General features: G+C 44.5%; 1 protein-coding gene across 1 annotated transcript in view; it reads left to right on the top strand.

The window, feature by feature from the left end:
• prlra (prolactin receptor a) overlaps positions 1 to 12,183 on the top strand; it is a 35,003-nt gene extending 22,820 nt beyond the window's left edge. The window contains exons 2-9 of the mRNA XM_055864096.1: positions 617 to 719; positions 2,092 to 2,224; positions 3,625 to 3,794; positions 7,850 to 8,016; positions 9,417 to 9,558; positions 9,755 to 9,851; positions 9,973 to 10,042; positions 10,157 to 12,183. Of these exons, the coding sequence (XP_055720071.1) occupies positions 650 to 719; positions 2,092 to 2,224; positions 3,625 to 3,794; positions 7,850 to 8,016; positions 9,417 to 9,558; positions 9,755 to 9,851; positions 9,973 to 10,042; positions 10,157 to 11,209 (1,902 nt within the window). The 5' untranslated portion in view covers positions 617 to 649 and the 3' untranslated portion in view covers positions 11,210 to 12,183. The remainder of the gene's footprint in view (positions 1 to 616; positions 720 to 2,091; positions 2,225 to 3,624; positions 3,795 to 7,849; positions 8,017 to 9,416; positions 9,559 to 9,754; positions 9,852 to 9,972; positions 10,043 to 10,156) is intronic.
• Positions 12,184 to 16,569: the final 4,386 nt, after the last annotated feature.

Raw genomic sequence — 16,569 nt, 5'->3', positions numbered from 1 at the left:
GAAAATGTCATTTAAACGACACATGTTGCGGTTAGAAGTTGAACTCAACCACCTAGACAAGGGTAGGATGGCCCAGTTGAACCAAGTTGACACTGACCTTCACTAACATGCCAGTCTAGAATGGCTCTTTCCAAATCTGGTCTAGTTGAGGCTACTAATACGCAACCTACAGTTAGTATTATTTCATGATGATGGAGGTACAGCCCCTTTTATGTAACATTAAAGATATAATAAGTAAATGAGTTAGAAACCATTGAGACATATTGACCTTTTTTCATTATGTAACTGGTCAGATGGCAAGAATTTGTTCGGTCAATAAAAAATTACAACTCCACTAATAACACAAGTTGATGCACTACATTTAAAATCATCAAGTAGGATTACACAAAAAAAGGTATTTCCATCGTTGTCTTCAGTCTGACTTTGGCCGGCATCTACTGGTAGTAACCATGTTGTTTCCCCTAACATCAAGTCTTGTTTCTACTGATCACACAAGACAACCAGGGGTTCAATTATATGATGTCGCCTGTCAAGTGTTCTAGTGTTCAGAGACACCTGATAGGTTGATCCCTGGTCATGCTTCATGCTTGGTCTGTTTCTGTCTCTGTTTTCCCAGAATTCAACCTGACTTGCGAGGCAGTGAGGAGGCATGATGTTGAGAGACGTGGGAGTAACACTGATACTGTCACTAATCCTGCCTGTGGTTGCTCAGGGAGCACGTAAGTCACAGACCACAAAGTGTGGGTGTGTGTGTGTGTGTGTGTGTGTGTGTGTGTGTGTGTGTGTGTGTGTGTGTGTGTCTGATACTGCCACTAATCTGCATGTGGTCACTCGGAACATATAAGTCAAAGACCAGGCCATGTAACCTCTGATTGGATTTGTATTACAATGTCCATATATAACTGGCTGAATTAAAGGGAGACAGTGTGTCCAGAATGATTAAGACTATGCATGGAGCATATCAACAGTGTCGGCTGAAGGCTGTATCACATCCGGCCGGGATTGGGAGTCCCATAGGGCGGCGCACAATTGGCCCAGTGTCGTCCGGGTTTGGCCAGGATAGGTCGTCATTGTAAATAAGAATTTGTTCTTAACTGACTTGCCTAGTTAAATAAAAGTTAAATAAAGGTTAAATAATCAAATGTAAAAACATGACTGTAGTTTCAATACTATGCTCCTCCCAGTAGACACTGGGAATACACTACTTCCATATCTCGATAAGTTGTGCATTTTTAACGGGCCCTAAACAGCCACAAGTAAAATGAACACTTTAGATCTTGATATATTCTAGATAGATATATTTTGACCTCAATGGGAAAACTAATAAAGCTAAAATAAAATGAATAAGGAAATAGCTGGTCTAACTGTGAAAGGTAGTGTGTGTTGTCTCAAATGAGTTGTGTGTTGTGCTGCCTTCTGTGCCGGTTGTCTGACCTGGTCTACCGGTTGTCTGACCTGGTTTATCAGTTGTCTGACCTGGTCTACCGGTTGTCTGACCTGGTTTATCAGTTGTCTGACCTGGTTTATCAGTTGTCTGACCTGGTCTACCGGTTGTCTGACCTGGTTTATCAGTTGTCTGACCTGGTTTATCAGTTGTCTGACCTGGTTTATCAGTTGTCTGACCTGGTCTACCGGTTGTCTGACCTGGTTTATCAGTTGTCTGACCTGGTTTATCAGTTGTCTGACCTGGTTTACCGGTTGTCTGACCTGGTCTACCGGTTGTCTGACCTGGTTTATCAGTTGTCTGACCTGGTTTATCAGTTGTCTGACCTGGTTTATCAGTTGTCTGACCTGGTTTATCAGTTGTCTGACCTGGTTTATCAGTTGTCTGACCTGGTCTACCGGTTGTCTGACCTGGTTTATCAGTTGTCTGACCTGGTTTATCAGTTGTCTGACCTGGTTTACCGGTTGTCTGACCTGGTCTACCGGTTGTCTGACCTGGTTTATCAGTTGTCTGACCTGGTTTACCGGTTGTCTGACCTGGTTTATCAGTTGTCTGACCTGGTCTACCGGTTGTCTGACCTGCTCTACCGGTTGTCTGACCTGCTCTACCGGTTGTCTGACCTGCTCTACCGGTTGTCTATCCTTCAGGCCACACCCCCCCAGGAAAGCCCAAGCTGACCAGCTGTAGGTCCCCAGATAAGGAGACCTTCACCTGCTGGTGGGAGGCAGGCTCTGACGGGGGGCGACCCACCACCTACTCCCTCTTCTACCACAAAGAGAAGTGAGTGGTTATACAGACATACGACATGCCCACTGGCAAGGAGGTGGACACCCACGAAGCAACCCCCCCCCATGCCTGCATTACCCCCTATCACATGCTCCCTCCTAAAAACCATTGGTCACTTGTCCTGGACACACCTTCACACACAGGCTTAGGTACAAACACGCTGGTGTTTTTCAGGAATTGTTTATGTAAACACAAAGGCAAAGGATGTTGACTTGTTTTTTTCCTGCTGTCATGTAAATAGCAAGACTGAAAAATCATAACAAGGCCACACGAACACTTGTTATTCCGACACCTGTCCGGACATGTTGTTCCTCACTAATATCACATTGTCATCTCTGTGTCAACGCTCCTTGACCAGCTCTGACACGGTCTATGAGTGTCCAGACTACTTCCCTATCTGTCTGTCTCTGTCTCTCTCTCTGTCCCTGTCTCTCTCTCTCTCTGTCCCTGTCTCTCTTTCTCTCTGTCCCTGTCTCTTGTCTCTCTCTCTCTCTCTGTCCCTGTCTCTCTTTCTCTCTGTCCCTATCTCTTGTCTCTCTCTCTCTCTCTCTCTCTCTGTCCCTGTCTCTCTTTCTCTCTGTCCCTGTCTCTTGTCTCTCTCTCTCTCTCTCTCTGTCCCTGTCTCTCTTTCTCTCTGTCCCTGTCTCTTGTTTCTCTCTCTTTCTCTCTGTCCCTGTCTCTCTTTCTCTCTGTCCCTGTCTCTTGTCTCTCTCTCTCTCTCTCTCTGTCCCTGTCTCTCCAGCTCTGACACGGTCTATGAGTGTCCAGACTACCTCACTAACTGTCTCTCTCTGTCCCTCACTCTTTCTGTCCCTCTCCAGCTCTGACACAGTCTATAAGTGTCCAGACTACCTCACTAACTGTCTCTCTCTGTCCCTCACTCTTTCTGTCCCTCTCCAGCTCTGACACAGTCTATGAGTGTCCAGACTACCTCACTAACTGTCTCTCTCTGTCCCTCACTCTTTCTGTCCCTCTCCAGCTCTGACACAGTCTATGAGTGTCCAGACTACCTCACTAACTGTCTCTCTCTGTCCCTCACTCTTTCTGTCCCTCTCCAGCTCTGACACAGTCTATGAGTGTCCAGACTACCTCACTAACTGTCTCTCGCTGTCCCTCACTCTTTCTGTCCCTCTCCAGCTCTGACACAGTCTATGAGTGTCCAGACTACCTCACTAACTGTCTCTCTCTGTCCCTCACTCTTTCTGTCCCTCTCCAGCTCTGACACAGCCTATGAGTGTCCAGACTACCTCACTAACTGTCTCTAACTGGAACTAACTGTCTCTCTCTGTCCCTCACTCTTTCTGTCCCTCTCCAGCTCTGACACAGTCTATGAGTGTCCAGACTACCTCACTAACTGTCTCTCTCTGTCCCTCACTCTTTCTGTCCCTCTCCAGCTCTGACACGGTCTATGAGTGTCCAGACTACCGTACAGCGGGGGCCAACTCCTGTTTCTTCAACAAGAATGAAACATCCATCTGGATCAACTACAATATCACTGTAGTGGCCACCAACGCCCTCGGCAACAACTTCTCTGACCCTGTGGATGTAGACGTGGTCTATATAGGTAAGAAACTTGACCCCATGGACGTGTTCTATAAGAAACTTGACCCCATGGACGTGGTCTATAGAGATAAGAAACTTGACCCCATGGACGTGTTCTATAGAGATAAGAAACTTGACCCCATGGACGTGTTCTATAGAGATAAGAAACTTGACCCCATGGACGTGTTCTATAGAGATAAGAAACTTGACCCCATGGACGTGGTCTATATATGTAAGAAACTTGACCCCATGGACGTGGTCTATATAGATAAGAAACTTGACCCCATGGACGTGGTCTATAAGAAACTTGACCCCATGGACGTGGTCTATAGAGATAAGAAACTTGACCCCATGGACGTGGTCTATATAGATAAGAAACTTGACCCCATGGACGTGGTCTATAGAGATAAGAAACTTGACCCCATGGACGTGGTCTATAGAGATAAGAAACTTGACCCCATGGACGTGGTCTATAGAGATAAGAAACTTGACCCCATGGACGTGGTCTATAGAGATAAGAAACTTGACCCCATGGACGTAGTCTATATAGGTAAGAAACTTGACCCCATGGACGTGGTCTATAGAGATAAGAAACTTGACCCCGTGGATGTGGTCTATAGAGATAAGAAACTTGACCCCATGGACGTGGTCTATATAGATAAGAAACTTGACTCCATGGACGTAGTCTATATAGATAAGAAACTTGACTCCATGGACGTGGTCTATATAGATAAGAAACTTGACCCCATGGACGTGGTCTATATAGATAAGAAACTTGACCCCATGGACGTGGTCTATACAGGTAAGAAACTTTACCCCATGGACGTGGTCTATAGAGATAAGAAACTTGACCCCATGGACGTGGTCTGTATAGGTAAGAAACTTGACCCCATGGACGTGGTCTATAGAGAAAAGAAACTTGACCCCATGGACGTGGTCTATATAGATAAGAAACTTGACCCCATGGACGTGGTCTATATAGGTAAGAAACTTGACCCCATGGACGTGGTCTATAGAGATAAGAAACTTGACCCCATGGACGTGGTCTATATAGGTAAGAAACTTGACCCCATGGACGTGGTCTATATAGGTAAGAAACTTGACCCCATGGACGTGGTCTATAGAGATAAGAAACTTGACCCCATGGACGTGGTCTATAGAGATAAGAAACTTGACCCCATGGATGTGGTCTATAAGAACCTTGACCCCATGGACGTAGTCTATAGAGATAAGAAACTTGACCCCATGGACGTGGTCTATAGAGGTAAGAAACTTGACCCCATGGACGTGGTCTATAGAGGTAAGAAACTTGACCCCATGGACGTGGTCTATAGAGATAAGAAACTTGACTCCATGGACGTGGTCTATAAGAAACTTGACCCCATGGACGTGGTCTATATAGATAAGAAACTTGACCCCATGGACGTGGTCTATATAGATAAGAAACTTGACCCCATGGACGTGGTCTATATAGATAAGAAACTTGACCCCATGGACGTGGTCTATAAGAAACTTGACCCCATGGACGTGGTCTATAGAGATAAGAAACTTGACCCCATGGACGTGGTCTATATAGGTAAGAAACTTGACCCCATGGACGTGGTCTATATAGGTAAGAAACTTGACCCCATGGACGTGGTCTATAGAGATAAGAAACTTGACCCCATGGACGTGGTCTATAGAGATAAGAAACTTGACCCCATGGATGTGGTCTATAAGAACCTTGACCCCATGGACGTAGTCTATAGAGATAAGAAACTTGACCCCATGGACGTGGTCTATAGAGGTAAGAAACTTGACCCCATGGACGTGGTCTATAGAGGTAAGAAACTTGACCCCATGGACGTGGTCTATAGAGATAAGAAACTTGACTCCATGGACGTGGTCTATAAGAAACTTGACCCCATGGACGTGGTCTATATAGATAAGAAACTTGACCCCATGGACGTGGTCTATATAGATAAGAAACTTGACCCCATGGACGTGGTCTATATAGATAAGAAACTTGACCCCATGGACGTGGTCTATAAGAAACTTGACCCCATGGACGTGGTCTATAGAGATAAGAAACTTGACCCCATGGACGTGGTCTGTATAGATAAGAAACTTGACTCCATGGACGTAGTCTATATAGATAAGAAACTTGACTCCATGGACGTGGTCTATATAGATAAGAAACTTGACCCCATGGACGTGGTCTATATAGATAAGAAGCTTGACCCCATGGACGTGGTCTATATAGGTAAGAAACTTGACCCCATGGACGTGGTCTATATAGGTAAGAAACTTGACCCCATGGACGTGGTCTGTATAGGTAAGAAACTTGACCCCATGGACGTGGTCTATAGAGAAAAGAAACTTGACCCCATGGACGTGGTCTATATAGATAAGAAACTTGACCCCATGGACGTGGTCTATATAGGTAAGAAACTTGACCCCATGGACGTGGTCTATAGAGATAAGAAACTTGACCCCATGGACGTGGTCTATATAGGTAAGAAACTTGACTCCATGGACGCTGTCTATATAGATAAGAAACTTGACTCCATGGACGTGGTCTATATAGGTAAGAAACTTGACCCCATGGACGTGGTCTATAAGAACCTTGACCCCATGGACGTAGTCTATATAGATAAGAAACTTGACCCCATGGACGTGGTCTATATAGGTAAGAAACTTGACTCCATGGACGTGGTCTATATAGATAAGAAACTTGACTCCATGGACGTGGTCTATATAGGTAAGAAACTTGACCCCATGGACGTGGTCTATATAGATAAGAAACTTGACCCCATGGACGTGGTCTATAGAAATAAGAAACTTGACCCCATGGATGTGGTCTAAAAGAACCTTGACCCCATGGACGTAGTCTATATAGATAAGAAACTTGACCCCATGGACGTGGTCTATATAGATAAGAAACTTGACCCAATGGACGTGGTCTATATAGATAAGAAACTTGACCCCATGGACGTGGTCTATATAGATAAGAAACTTGACCCCATGGACGTGGTCTATAGAGATAAGAAACTTGACCCCATGGACGTGGTCTGTATAGATAAGAAACTTGACCCCATGGACGTGGTCTATAAGAAACTTGACCCCATGGACGTGGTCTATAGAGATAAGAAACTTGACCCCATGGACGTGGTCTGTATAGGTAAGAAACTTGACCTCATGGACGTGGTCTATAGAGATAAGAAACTTGCCCCCATGGACGTGGTCTATAAGAAACTTGACCCCATGGACGTGGTCTATATAGGTAAGAAACTTGACCCCATGGACGTGGTCTATATAGATAAGAAACTTGACCCCATGGACGTGGTCTATAGAGATAAGAAACTTGACCCCATGGACGTGGTCTGTATAGGTAAGAAACTTGACCTCATGGACGTGGTCTATAGAGATAAGAAACTTGACCCCATGGACGTGTTCTATAAGAAACTTGACCCCATGGACGTGGTCTATATAGGTAAGAAACTTGACCCCGTGGATGTGGTCTATAGAGATAAGAAACTTGACCGTGTGGACGTAGACGCTGTCTGTGTACAGAGAGAGTATAGAGGATATACAGAGAGAGTATAGAGGATATACAGAGAGAGTATAGAGGATATACAGAGAGAGTATAGAGGATATACAGAGAGAGTATAGAGGATATACAGAGAGAGTATAGAGGATATACAGAGAGAGTATAGAGGATATACAGAGAGAGTATAGAGGATATACAGAGAGAGTATAGAGGATATACAGAGAGAGTATAGAGGATATACAGAGAGAGTATAGAGGATATACAGAGAGAGTATAGAGGATATACAGAGAGAGTATAGAGGATATACAGAGAGAGTATAGAGGATATACAGAGAGAGTATAGAAAATGTGCTACACACCTCCATTGGAAGAGTTCCAAAATAGCTTGAGAATAGAGAACAAAATGGTCATTGGACTGTAGTAAAAAAGGTCCTAAAAAGTATGGCATGCCTTAATAGGAATGTTTTTCATATTACTCCCAAAATATGTCCCTTGTGTCTGCTCTTCTATGGTCATTGACATTAGCATCTGTCTGTCCCCCCTTTACAGTCCAGCCACACACACCAGAGAACGTGACGGTAGGGGTGTTGGAGGACGAAGATGGTCCCTTCCTCAGGGTGTCATGGGAACCGCCCCGTAAGGCCGACACACGTTCCGGCTGGATCACCCTCATCTATGAGCTCAGGGTCAAACTGGAGGAGGCGGAGGAGTGGGAGGTACTTAAACACAACTAGAATTTTTGCCACAGAAACCACAAGCTAGAACGTTCAAAACGTTCACAATGGCAACCACAATCATGAAGTGATGCCTTTGCAGCTACACTGAAGAAGAGGAAGTGATGTGATTAGAAATGATTTATTGGGAGCGGACAGTCTGTAACCTCTAGGCCAGTGATCCTCAATCCTGCTCTTAAAGAACTGCTGGACCAGCATGTGCTCAGCAGTGAAACACTTGACTCGCTAATCAAGTTGTTGAAGATCAGTTGAGGCTAATGTGATGAAGGCATGAAGCTCAGCTGGGATAAAGAGCTGCAGGTCTCTAGGATCACTGTTTTACTAAGCTACATCAAGTATTATCTACACCAGGGCCTCCCGGGTGGCGCAGTGGTAAAAGGCAGTGCTAGCTGTGCCACCAGAGATTCTGGGTTCGAGCCCAGGCTCTGTCGCAGCCGGCCGCGACCGGGAGGTCCATGGGGCGGCGCACAATTGTCCCAGCGTCGTCCGGGTTAGGGAGGATTTGACCAGCAGGAATATCCTTGTCTCATCGTGCACTAGCAACTCCTGTGGCGGGCCGGGTGCCGTGCACGCTGACACGGTAGCCAGGTGTATTATCTACACCAGGCTTTCCTAACTTTGTTTATTTTTACAATTTGCGAATGTTTATACCGATCTAAAAGGACGCATACATCCCATGATGCTTTGGGCTAGAAACAAGCAGTAAAATGCCAGAGGAAGAAGCAAAACACTAAGTTAATTTATTTTCCATATACATGATTATTATTGTTGTTATTATTATTTGTATTATTATTATCAGTAAATAGCCTACCTGATAGATGTTCTTAAACTATGTATAATTGCAGGACATTTTTTGTTGTAAAAGGGGGTGAGAAAAACGTTGGGAGCCCCTGCTCTACACTGAGGTAGCAGTTAGCCTTTCTAGGTACAACCCAGTCATCTGTCCTACAGCTACAATGCTAGACTGGCCAATGTCTTTATCACGGGACCTGTTAAATAATGATTAAATATGCTTCCCTAGTTAAAGATTGGTCATTATTGCTGAGCTATATGAATAATCAACCAGTTAGACCAAAACACAAAGCCATCACGGATCGTTCAGAGAAACTTCCTGGAACCTTTTCAAAGCCAGACGATCAAAGTTATCATTAACTATGTAACCAATATATCATTACTCAGAAAAGGGTCAGGTCTGTTTCTTAGAAAGTGAAGGTTGAGGGTTTAATTCCCACAGGAGTAACATACACACACTAGAAATGTATGCATTGCACTGCTTTGGATAAAAGTGTAGGTTTATAAGAGTACTCATGAAAGCATCACATCAATACCCTTGTGGTTATTCACAATCTCTAATATTATCTTGTGTGTCTTTTCCCTAACAGGAGCACCGCGCAGGTCAACAGAAAATGTTCAACATCTTCAGCCTGCATTCTGGTGGTGTCTACATGGTGCAGGTCCGTTGCAAGCCAGACCACGGCTTCTGGAGCGAGTGGAGCACCGCCAGCTATGTCAAAGTTCCAGACTGTAAGTCTGCCAACCACGCCTCTATACTTGTCATAGTTTTAAATCAGGTCTAGACAGCACCGCAGTCACTAACGTGCTGTGCTGTTTCCAGCCACTTGGGAGGAGTGTATATGATGTCTGTCAGGCAGTAAAAAAATAAACATTTCTCTTTCAAAAGAAGTTGTATTCTACTGTTATTTTCTTGTTGTGTTGACAGACATTCCTCGGGAACGATCCATGTGGATCCTGATAGCCGTCTTCTCTGCCTTCATCTTCTTGATTCTCACATGGATTATCACCATGAACAGAAGCAGGTAGAAAGAACCTTCTGAAGTCATGACATGAGATGAACCAATGAAGAAGCTGATTGCATAGCAACAGTACTCTCCGTTCATGAACAGCTCCCTCACTCAGTCACTCTCTCTCTCCCTCTAGTGTGAAGCACTGTCTACTACCTCCTGTTCCTGGACCTAAAATAAAAGGATTTGATCAACAGCTTCTCAAGGTAAAGTGATTTCATTAGTTCACTCAACGTCTCAATGTTTCTCAGGGTTAAGTGATTCCATCGATTCCACAGTCTAATTGTCCTTTCCACTAAACCTCTTTGCTCTGTCTACAGAAGGGCAAGCCAGAAGAGGTATTCAACGCCTTGGTAGTCCAAAGTTTCCCTCCGAGGTCTACTGACTACGAGGACCTGCTGGTGGAATACCTGGACGTGTACGTCAACGAGAAACAGGAACTGATGCCGGAGGGAAAAGACCTCCAAGATGTTGGCTGCCTCAAGTCCAAGAACCAGTCGGACAACGACTCGGGCCGGGGCAGCTGTGACAGCCACACCTTGCTGATGGAGAAGTGTGGAGGTGTGGAGTCCAAGGAGGAGTCGAGCTACGAGGAACCCGAGCTACTGCAAGGCCAAGCGGGGTCTTGGGAGAGGCTAGAGAAGGGAGACAGCCAGGAGGTGGACACCCCAGATTCATCAGATGGGAGGGTTAAGACCTGGCCATCAGTCTTCTCCCCATCGATCCATGGATCCTCCGACAACCACCACTATGGTACACTTGAGATGCCCAAGCAGCACAGCACAAGTGAGATAACATACAGCGTCCCAGATCATCTCTTCCCCACATCCACCTCCTTTCCCCACCACCACCCAGAGTACAGCGACACCCTGTACCATCTCAGTAGATCCCCATCCACTGGAGTTGCTTACCACTGGGAGGCCCAGCACCACCCCCAGGCCCACAGCAACTTCAACATCCGCAATCTGGAGCGCCAGAAAGAAGCCACAGGGCTTGGGCTGCCCCCCTCCCGGTCCATGGAGTATGTGGAGGTCCAGAAAGTGAACCAGGAGAACCAGCTGGTCCTGAAGCCCCTCTCCAGCCACGGCCGGGGCCCCTTCCAGGTGCAGTTCGGCGGGGCCGGGGTGAACTACAGTAAAGTCAACGGGGTGAACAATGACAACGTGCTCTTGCTGCAGAGGCAGAGGGAGATGGCTGAAGCTGGGCAGTACTGTGACTACCAGGAGAAGGAGGGGGGTTCTGCTGAGAGATATCCCACACAGCAGCAGGGCAAGACGGCCAAAGACGGACCTGTAGCTACCCAGCTCCAGGAGAGCACGTGCCTGACCACCAGCGGCTATGTGGACACTGCCCCCACGATGCCCACCTTCTAGATTCATCTACCCTGCATGAGAGTCTGAAAGACAGTCTGTGTGCTAAATCTCCTGCTCCTCCTGTAGTCACGAGCTGGGTTGTGACGTCACACAGCTAGACAGTTTGCTATTGTGACTCTCCCTTCTGTCAGTCTCCAGCTCAGCACAGGAGTTTTGTACATTGAGGATGTCTGGATGGATAGTTCTGTGGAGGATAAAAACTGTTCTCTCTAAGGCTAAGCTAACCTCCCAAAAACGTAAACACTTTGAGATAGTGAGGAGAGTTTCTGTCAGAGGCAGAACCAAAACCCTTTAGCTCACTCACAAACTGTTAAAGAACCAACTATATATGTGTACTTCATACAAGAACCGATGGAAAACAGTTTTATGCTTCAGAATCCAGACTGAATAGCTATATATTTATTTTTTTAATATACATGATTATTCATGATAATGAATGTATTTGATCATAATGGTGTAAATTCAATTGTATGCTAATTATTACTTATTTCAGCTCTGTTGTCTCTCTATGGAATGCAAATTGAAACTCTACTGATTTCCAAAAGGTACTACTACAGACTATTTCCTCAACCGACTTGCAAAGTATACTTTTCTGTAGACAGATATTATGCGGGTGTATGTGAAATGATTCTTGTAGAACCACAACTGGGGAAACCTAAATTAATCAAAATGTATTATTCTGACTTTTATAAAATGTGTCTAGTCTCAGAGAAATACTGTACCAGCTGATGATTCAGTTTCTGGTTTAGAAAACAATAGTCATAGAAAACGTTTTCTATAGCTGTAAGTACAATTTTGTATTAAAGAAAATAATAAAGTACAAAGGAAAAAAAGCACTACAAAAAGAAATACAGGGATATTTTTCCATACAGAGTTTATTTTGGTGAAAGTACATACAGATTCATTACTATATTGATTATTTGTTCTATCTGTGAATTAAAATGCTGCTCATTAAAGATGTAATAGACAAAGTATTATGTATTACTTCTTCTAGATTATTCCCATGAATTGACTTCTAAATTAGCCTCGGAAGTAATTATTAGACAATAGAACCATACCTGCAATGACATTATGAAAAGACAGACACACACAAGTCTTCAATGAACCATCTGACATGTTCTATAGAGGAGCATGAAGAAAAGTTAAACACATATCCTGTCTCACATCTCTAATACATTGCTAGGTGCTTTTCAGTGTTGACAGTATTAAAATACAACAACTCCGGTACCAAACCACTATTACAAACAAACTACAATGTGAAATCGCATTCGGACCTTAAAGAGCTCAAATCTCCCATAATGCCTCGCTGACAAACGTCGCAGTCCAGCTAGCCGTCGTAAAACAAGACATGCTAGCTATCAACATCAATACTTTTTAGCACTCTGTAACAACGATATAACTATTGATGGGACGATTGACACCGGAGTGCCGATGCAGTTTTCAAAGCACTGATCCGACACAATGTACCGATGCTCGTTTCAAAGTAACGATATCACATGATCAATGAAGTCTGAAGCTTCATTTGATCACATGCTTTTTCAAACCGTGTGTTGCAAAATGCGAGATCCCACTGATTTTGCTGTGGTTCCATTTCTTCGATTCCAAATTGTTTTCAAACACCGACCTCTCCTTGACACCGTATTTACAATTTAGCTAGGATTTTTTTATGGAACATCACCTGAACGGTAGCTCAGCAGGTAGAGTAGACAGGGAGGGGACAGGAAATTGTGTCGAATCCCTGCAGAAGCTTATATATGTATATATATATATAATTTTCTGCACATTGTTGATCCGTGTTCAATGAATATCCAAACTTAAACAATTAAGAAGGATAATCATTTCGACTGCATTAATACATTTTTCTCCACAAGATAAAATTAATGAACAGAGAGGTGGGGCTTGCAAGAGGATACGTATGCTAACTGTTTTCTGTGTGACTGATATTACCTGACCATTGCTCCAGCTAGCTAGCTTTTGCCAGGTTAGTTATAAATAATAATAATAATAAGTAACGGTAGTTAGCTAGCTGCCTTCCTTCAATGCTTTGTGGCTTTATAGACAGGGAGGTTATATTAACCCCTAGAGTTGATGTCCGCGGCCCGAGGAAATCTAATTATCAAAATAATAATATCCCCATCATAATTTGTCAATTTAAGATAGAGATATCAGTTATTTTGCATGGGCTGCATCTCAATCCACTGCATCCTTCCTCATCTGCAGTGAAAGGAGAGAGCTAGAGTGGTGTTTGTCAGACCATGAGACATCCTGAAAATCGGTCTTCTCACATAAACGCCTGTAGGGTCCAAACGGTTTGTCCTACAAACCCCTCTATGGAAAGATGAGACTCTCATGAACATAATGGTGTTTTCCGTTTTGCTCTACGACCCCCACATGTGTCACGGGACTTGTCTGATTTCGGTCCATCCGATCTTTTGTCTGAACAATTTGGGCTACACACTAATATGGAAAGATGGCGCCAAAGAGGATAGCTGACGTTTTACATGCTCCTAACCAACTGTGCTATTTTGTTCGTTTTTTTGCATTGTTCGTAACTTATTTTTTTTACTTATTTTGTACATAATGTTGCTGCTACCATCTCTTATGACCGAAAATAACTTCTGGACATCAGAACAGCGATTACTCACCTCGAACTGGAAGAAGCTTTTTCCTTTAATGAATCTGGTGAGAAGGATATACTGCTTTCCCGGGAACAGGCCCAAATCCCTGTCATTTGCGTGAAGAAAAGACTAAAGAAAAGGGGGCGCAGGTCGGGCTGCCTTCTGAGAATTCGTAGGCGAGTGAGTAAACTCCCACTGCCATCCGTTCTACTGGCTAACGTGCAATCATTGGAAAATAAAATTGATGACCTACAATTAAGATTATCCTACCAACGGGACATTAAAAACTGTAATATCTTATGTTTCACCGTGTCGTCGTTCAGCCACGACTCGGTGATAATATAGAGCTGGCGGGATTTTCCATGCACAGACAGAATAGAGAAGAAGCTACACCTGGTAAGACGCGGGGTGGGGGTGTCTTTTTGTCAATAACAGCTGGTGCACGATGTCTAATATTAAAGAAGTCTTGAGGTATTGCTCGCCTTGAGGTAGAGTACCTTATGATAAGCTGTGGACCACTATCTACCAAGAGAGTTCTCATCTATATAATTCATTGCCGTCTATTTATCACCACAGACCGGTACTGGCACTAAGACTGCACTCAATGAGCTGTATAAGGCCATAAACAAACAACAAAATGCTCATCCAGAAGTGGCGCTAGAGGCTAGAGCTGACGCTTTCAAGGAGCGGGACACTACAAGAATCAATCTGGCTTATTTATGGACAAGCCTTGGTTGACAGCCAGTGAGGCAGTGCACCCTGATGGATTGACATCCTCAAGAGACTATTTTCACACCTTGTTTGAATTGTTTAAGAAATCCCGCTATGCCCTCAGATGAAACATCAAACAAGAAAAGCGTCAATACAGGATTAAGATTGAACCGTACTACACCGACTCTGACCCTCGTCGGATGTGGCAGGGCTTGAAAACTAGTACGGACTACAAAGGGAAACCCAGACGCGAGCTGCCCAGTGACGAGAGTCTTCCAGACGAGCTAAATGCCTTTTATGCTCGTTTCGAGACAAGCAACACTGAAGCATGCACGAGAGCACCAGCTTTTCTGGATGACTGTGTGATAATGCTCTCGGTAGCCGATGTGAGCAATGCCTTTAAACAGGTCAACATTCACAAAGCCGCTGGGCCAGACGGATTACCATGACACGTACTAAATAGCATGCGCGGACCAACTGGCAAGTGTCTTCACTGACATTTTCAACTTCTCCCTGACCGAGTCTGTAATACCTACATGCTTCAAGCAGATGACAATAGTCAAATCAAATCAAATAAAAGTTTGTCACGTGCGCCGAATACAACAGGTGTAGACCTTACAGTGAAATGCTTACAGGCTCTAACGAATAGCGCGGGAAAAAAGGTACAGTGTGTGTGTGTGTGTGTGTGTGTGTGTGTGTGTGTGTGTGTGTGTGTTTGTGTGTGTGTGTGTGTGTAGGTAGGTAAGTAAAGAAATTAAACAACAGTAAAAATACATTTGAAAATAAGAGTAGCAAGGCTATATACAGACACCTGTTAGTCAGGCTTATTGAGGTAGTATGTACATGTAGATATGGTTAAAGTGACTGTGCATATATGATGAACAGAGTAGCAGTAGCGTAAAAGAGAGGTTGGTGGGTGGTGGGACTCAATGCAGATAGCCTGGTTAGCCAATGTGCGGTTCACTGGTTGGTCGGGCCAATTGAGGTAGTATGTACATGAATGTATAGTTAAAGGGACTATGCATATAAGATAAACAGAGAGTAGCAGCAGCATAAAAGAGGGGTTGGGGGGGATGCAAATAGTGCAAATAGTCCGGGTAGCCATTTGGTTACCTGTTCAGGAGTCTTATGGCTTGGGGGTAAAAACTGTTGAGAAGCCTTTTTGTCCTAGACTTGGCACTCCGGTACCGCTTGCCATGCGGTAGTAGAGAGAACAGTCTATGACTGCGGTGGCTGGGGTCTTTGACAATGTTTAGGTCCTCCCTCTGACACCGCCTGGTGTAGAGGTCCTGGATGGCAGGCAGCTTTGTCCAAGTGATGTACTGGGCCGTACGAACTACTCTCTGAAGTGCCTTGCGGTCGGAGGCCGGGCAATTGCTGTACCAGGCAGTGATGCAACCGGTCAGGATGCTCTCGATGTTGCAGCTGTAGAACCTTTTGAGGATCTGAGGACCCATGCCAAATCTTTTTAGTTTCCTGAGGAGGAATAGGCTTTGTCTTTAACATATAGGTGTTCCTTTTGTCCAGGTGGGAAAGGGCAGTGTGGAGTGCAATAGAGTGCAATAGAGATTGCATCATCTGTGGACAACTACAAATACCTAGGTGTCTGGTTAGACTGTAAACTCTCCTTCCAAACTCACATTAAGTGTCTCCAATCCAAAATTCAATCTAGAATCGGCTTCCTATTTTGCAACAAAGCATCCTTCACTCATGCTGCCAAACATACCCTCGTAAAACTGACTATCCTACCAATCCTTGACTTCGGCGATGTCATTTACAAAATAGCCTCCAACACTCTACTCAGCAAATTGGATGCAGTCTATCACAGTGCCATCTGTTTTGTCACTAAAGATCCATATACTACCCACCACTGCGACCTGTATGCTCTCGTTGGCTGGCCCTCGCTTCATATTTGTCGCCAAACCCACTGGCTCCAGGTCATCTATACGTCTTTGCTAGGTAAAGCCCCACCTTATCTCAGCTCACTGGTCACCATAGCAGCACCCAACCGTAGCACGCGATCCAGAAGGT

This window comes from Salvelinus fontinalis, chromosome 2 (genome assembly GCF_029448725.1).
Source record: "Salvelinus fontinalis isolate EN_2023a chromosome 2, ASM2944872v1, whole genome shotgun sequence".
In the NCBI taxonomy this organism is placed as follows: Eukaryota; Metazoa; Chordata; class Actinopteri; order Salmoniformes; family Salmonidae; genus Salvelinus; species Salvelinus fontinalis.
Note: the sequence above shows the minus strand (reverse complement) of the source record. Positions and strands in the feature narration are given on the sequence as shown.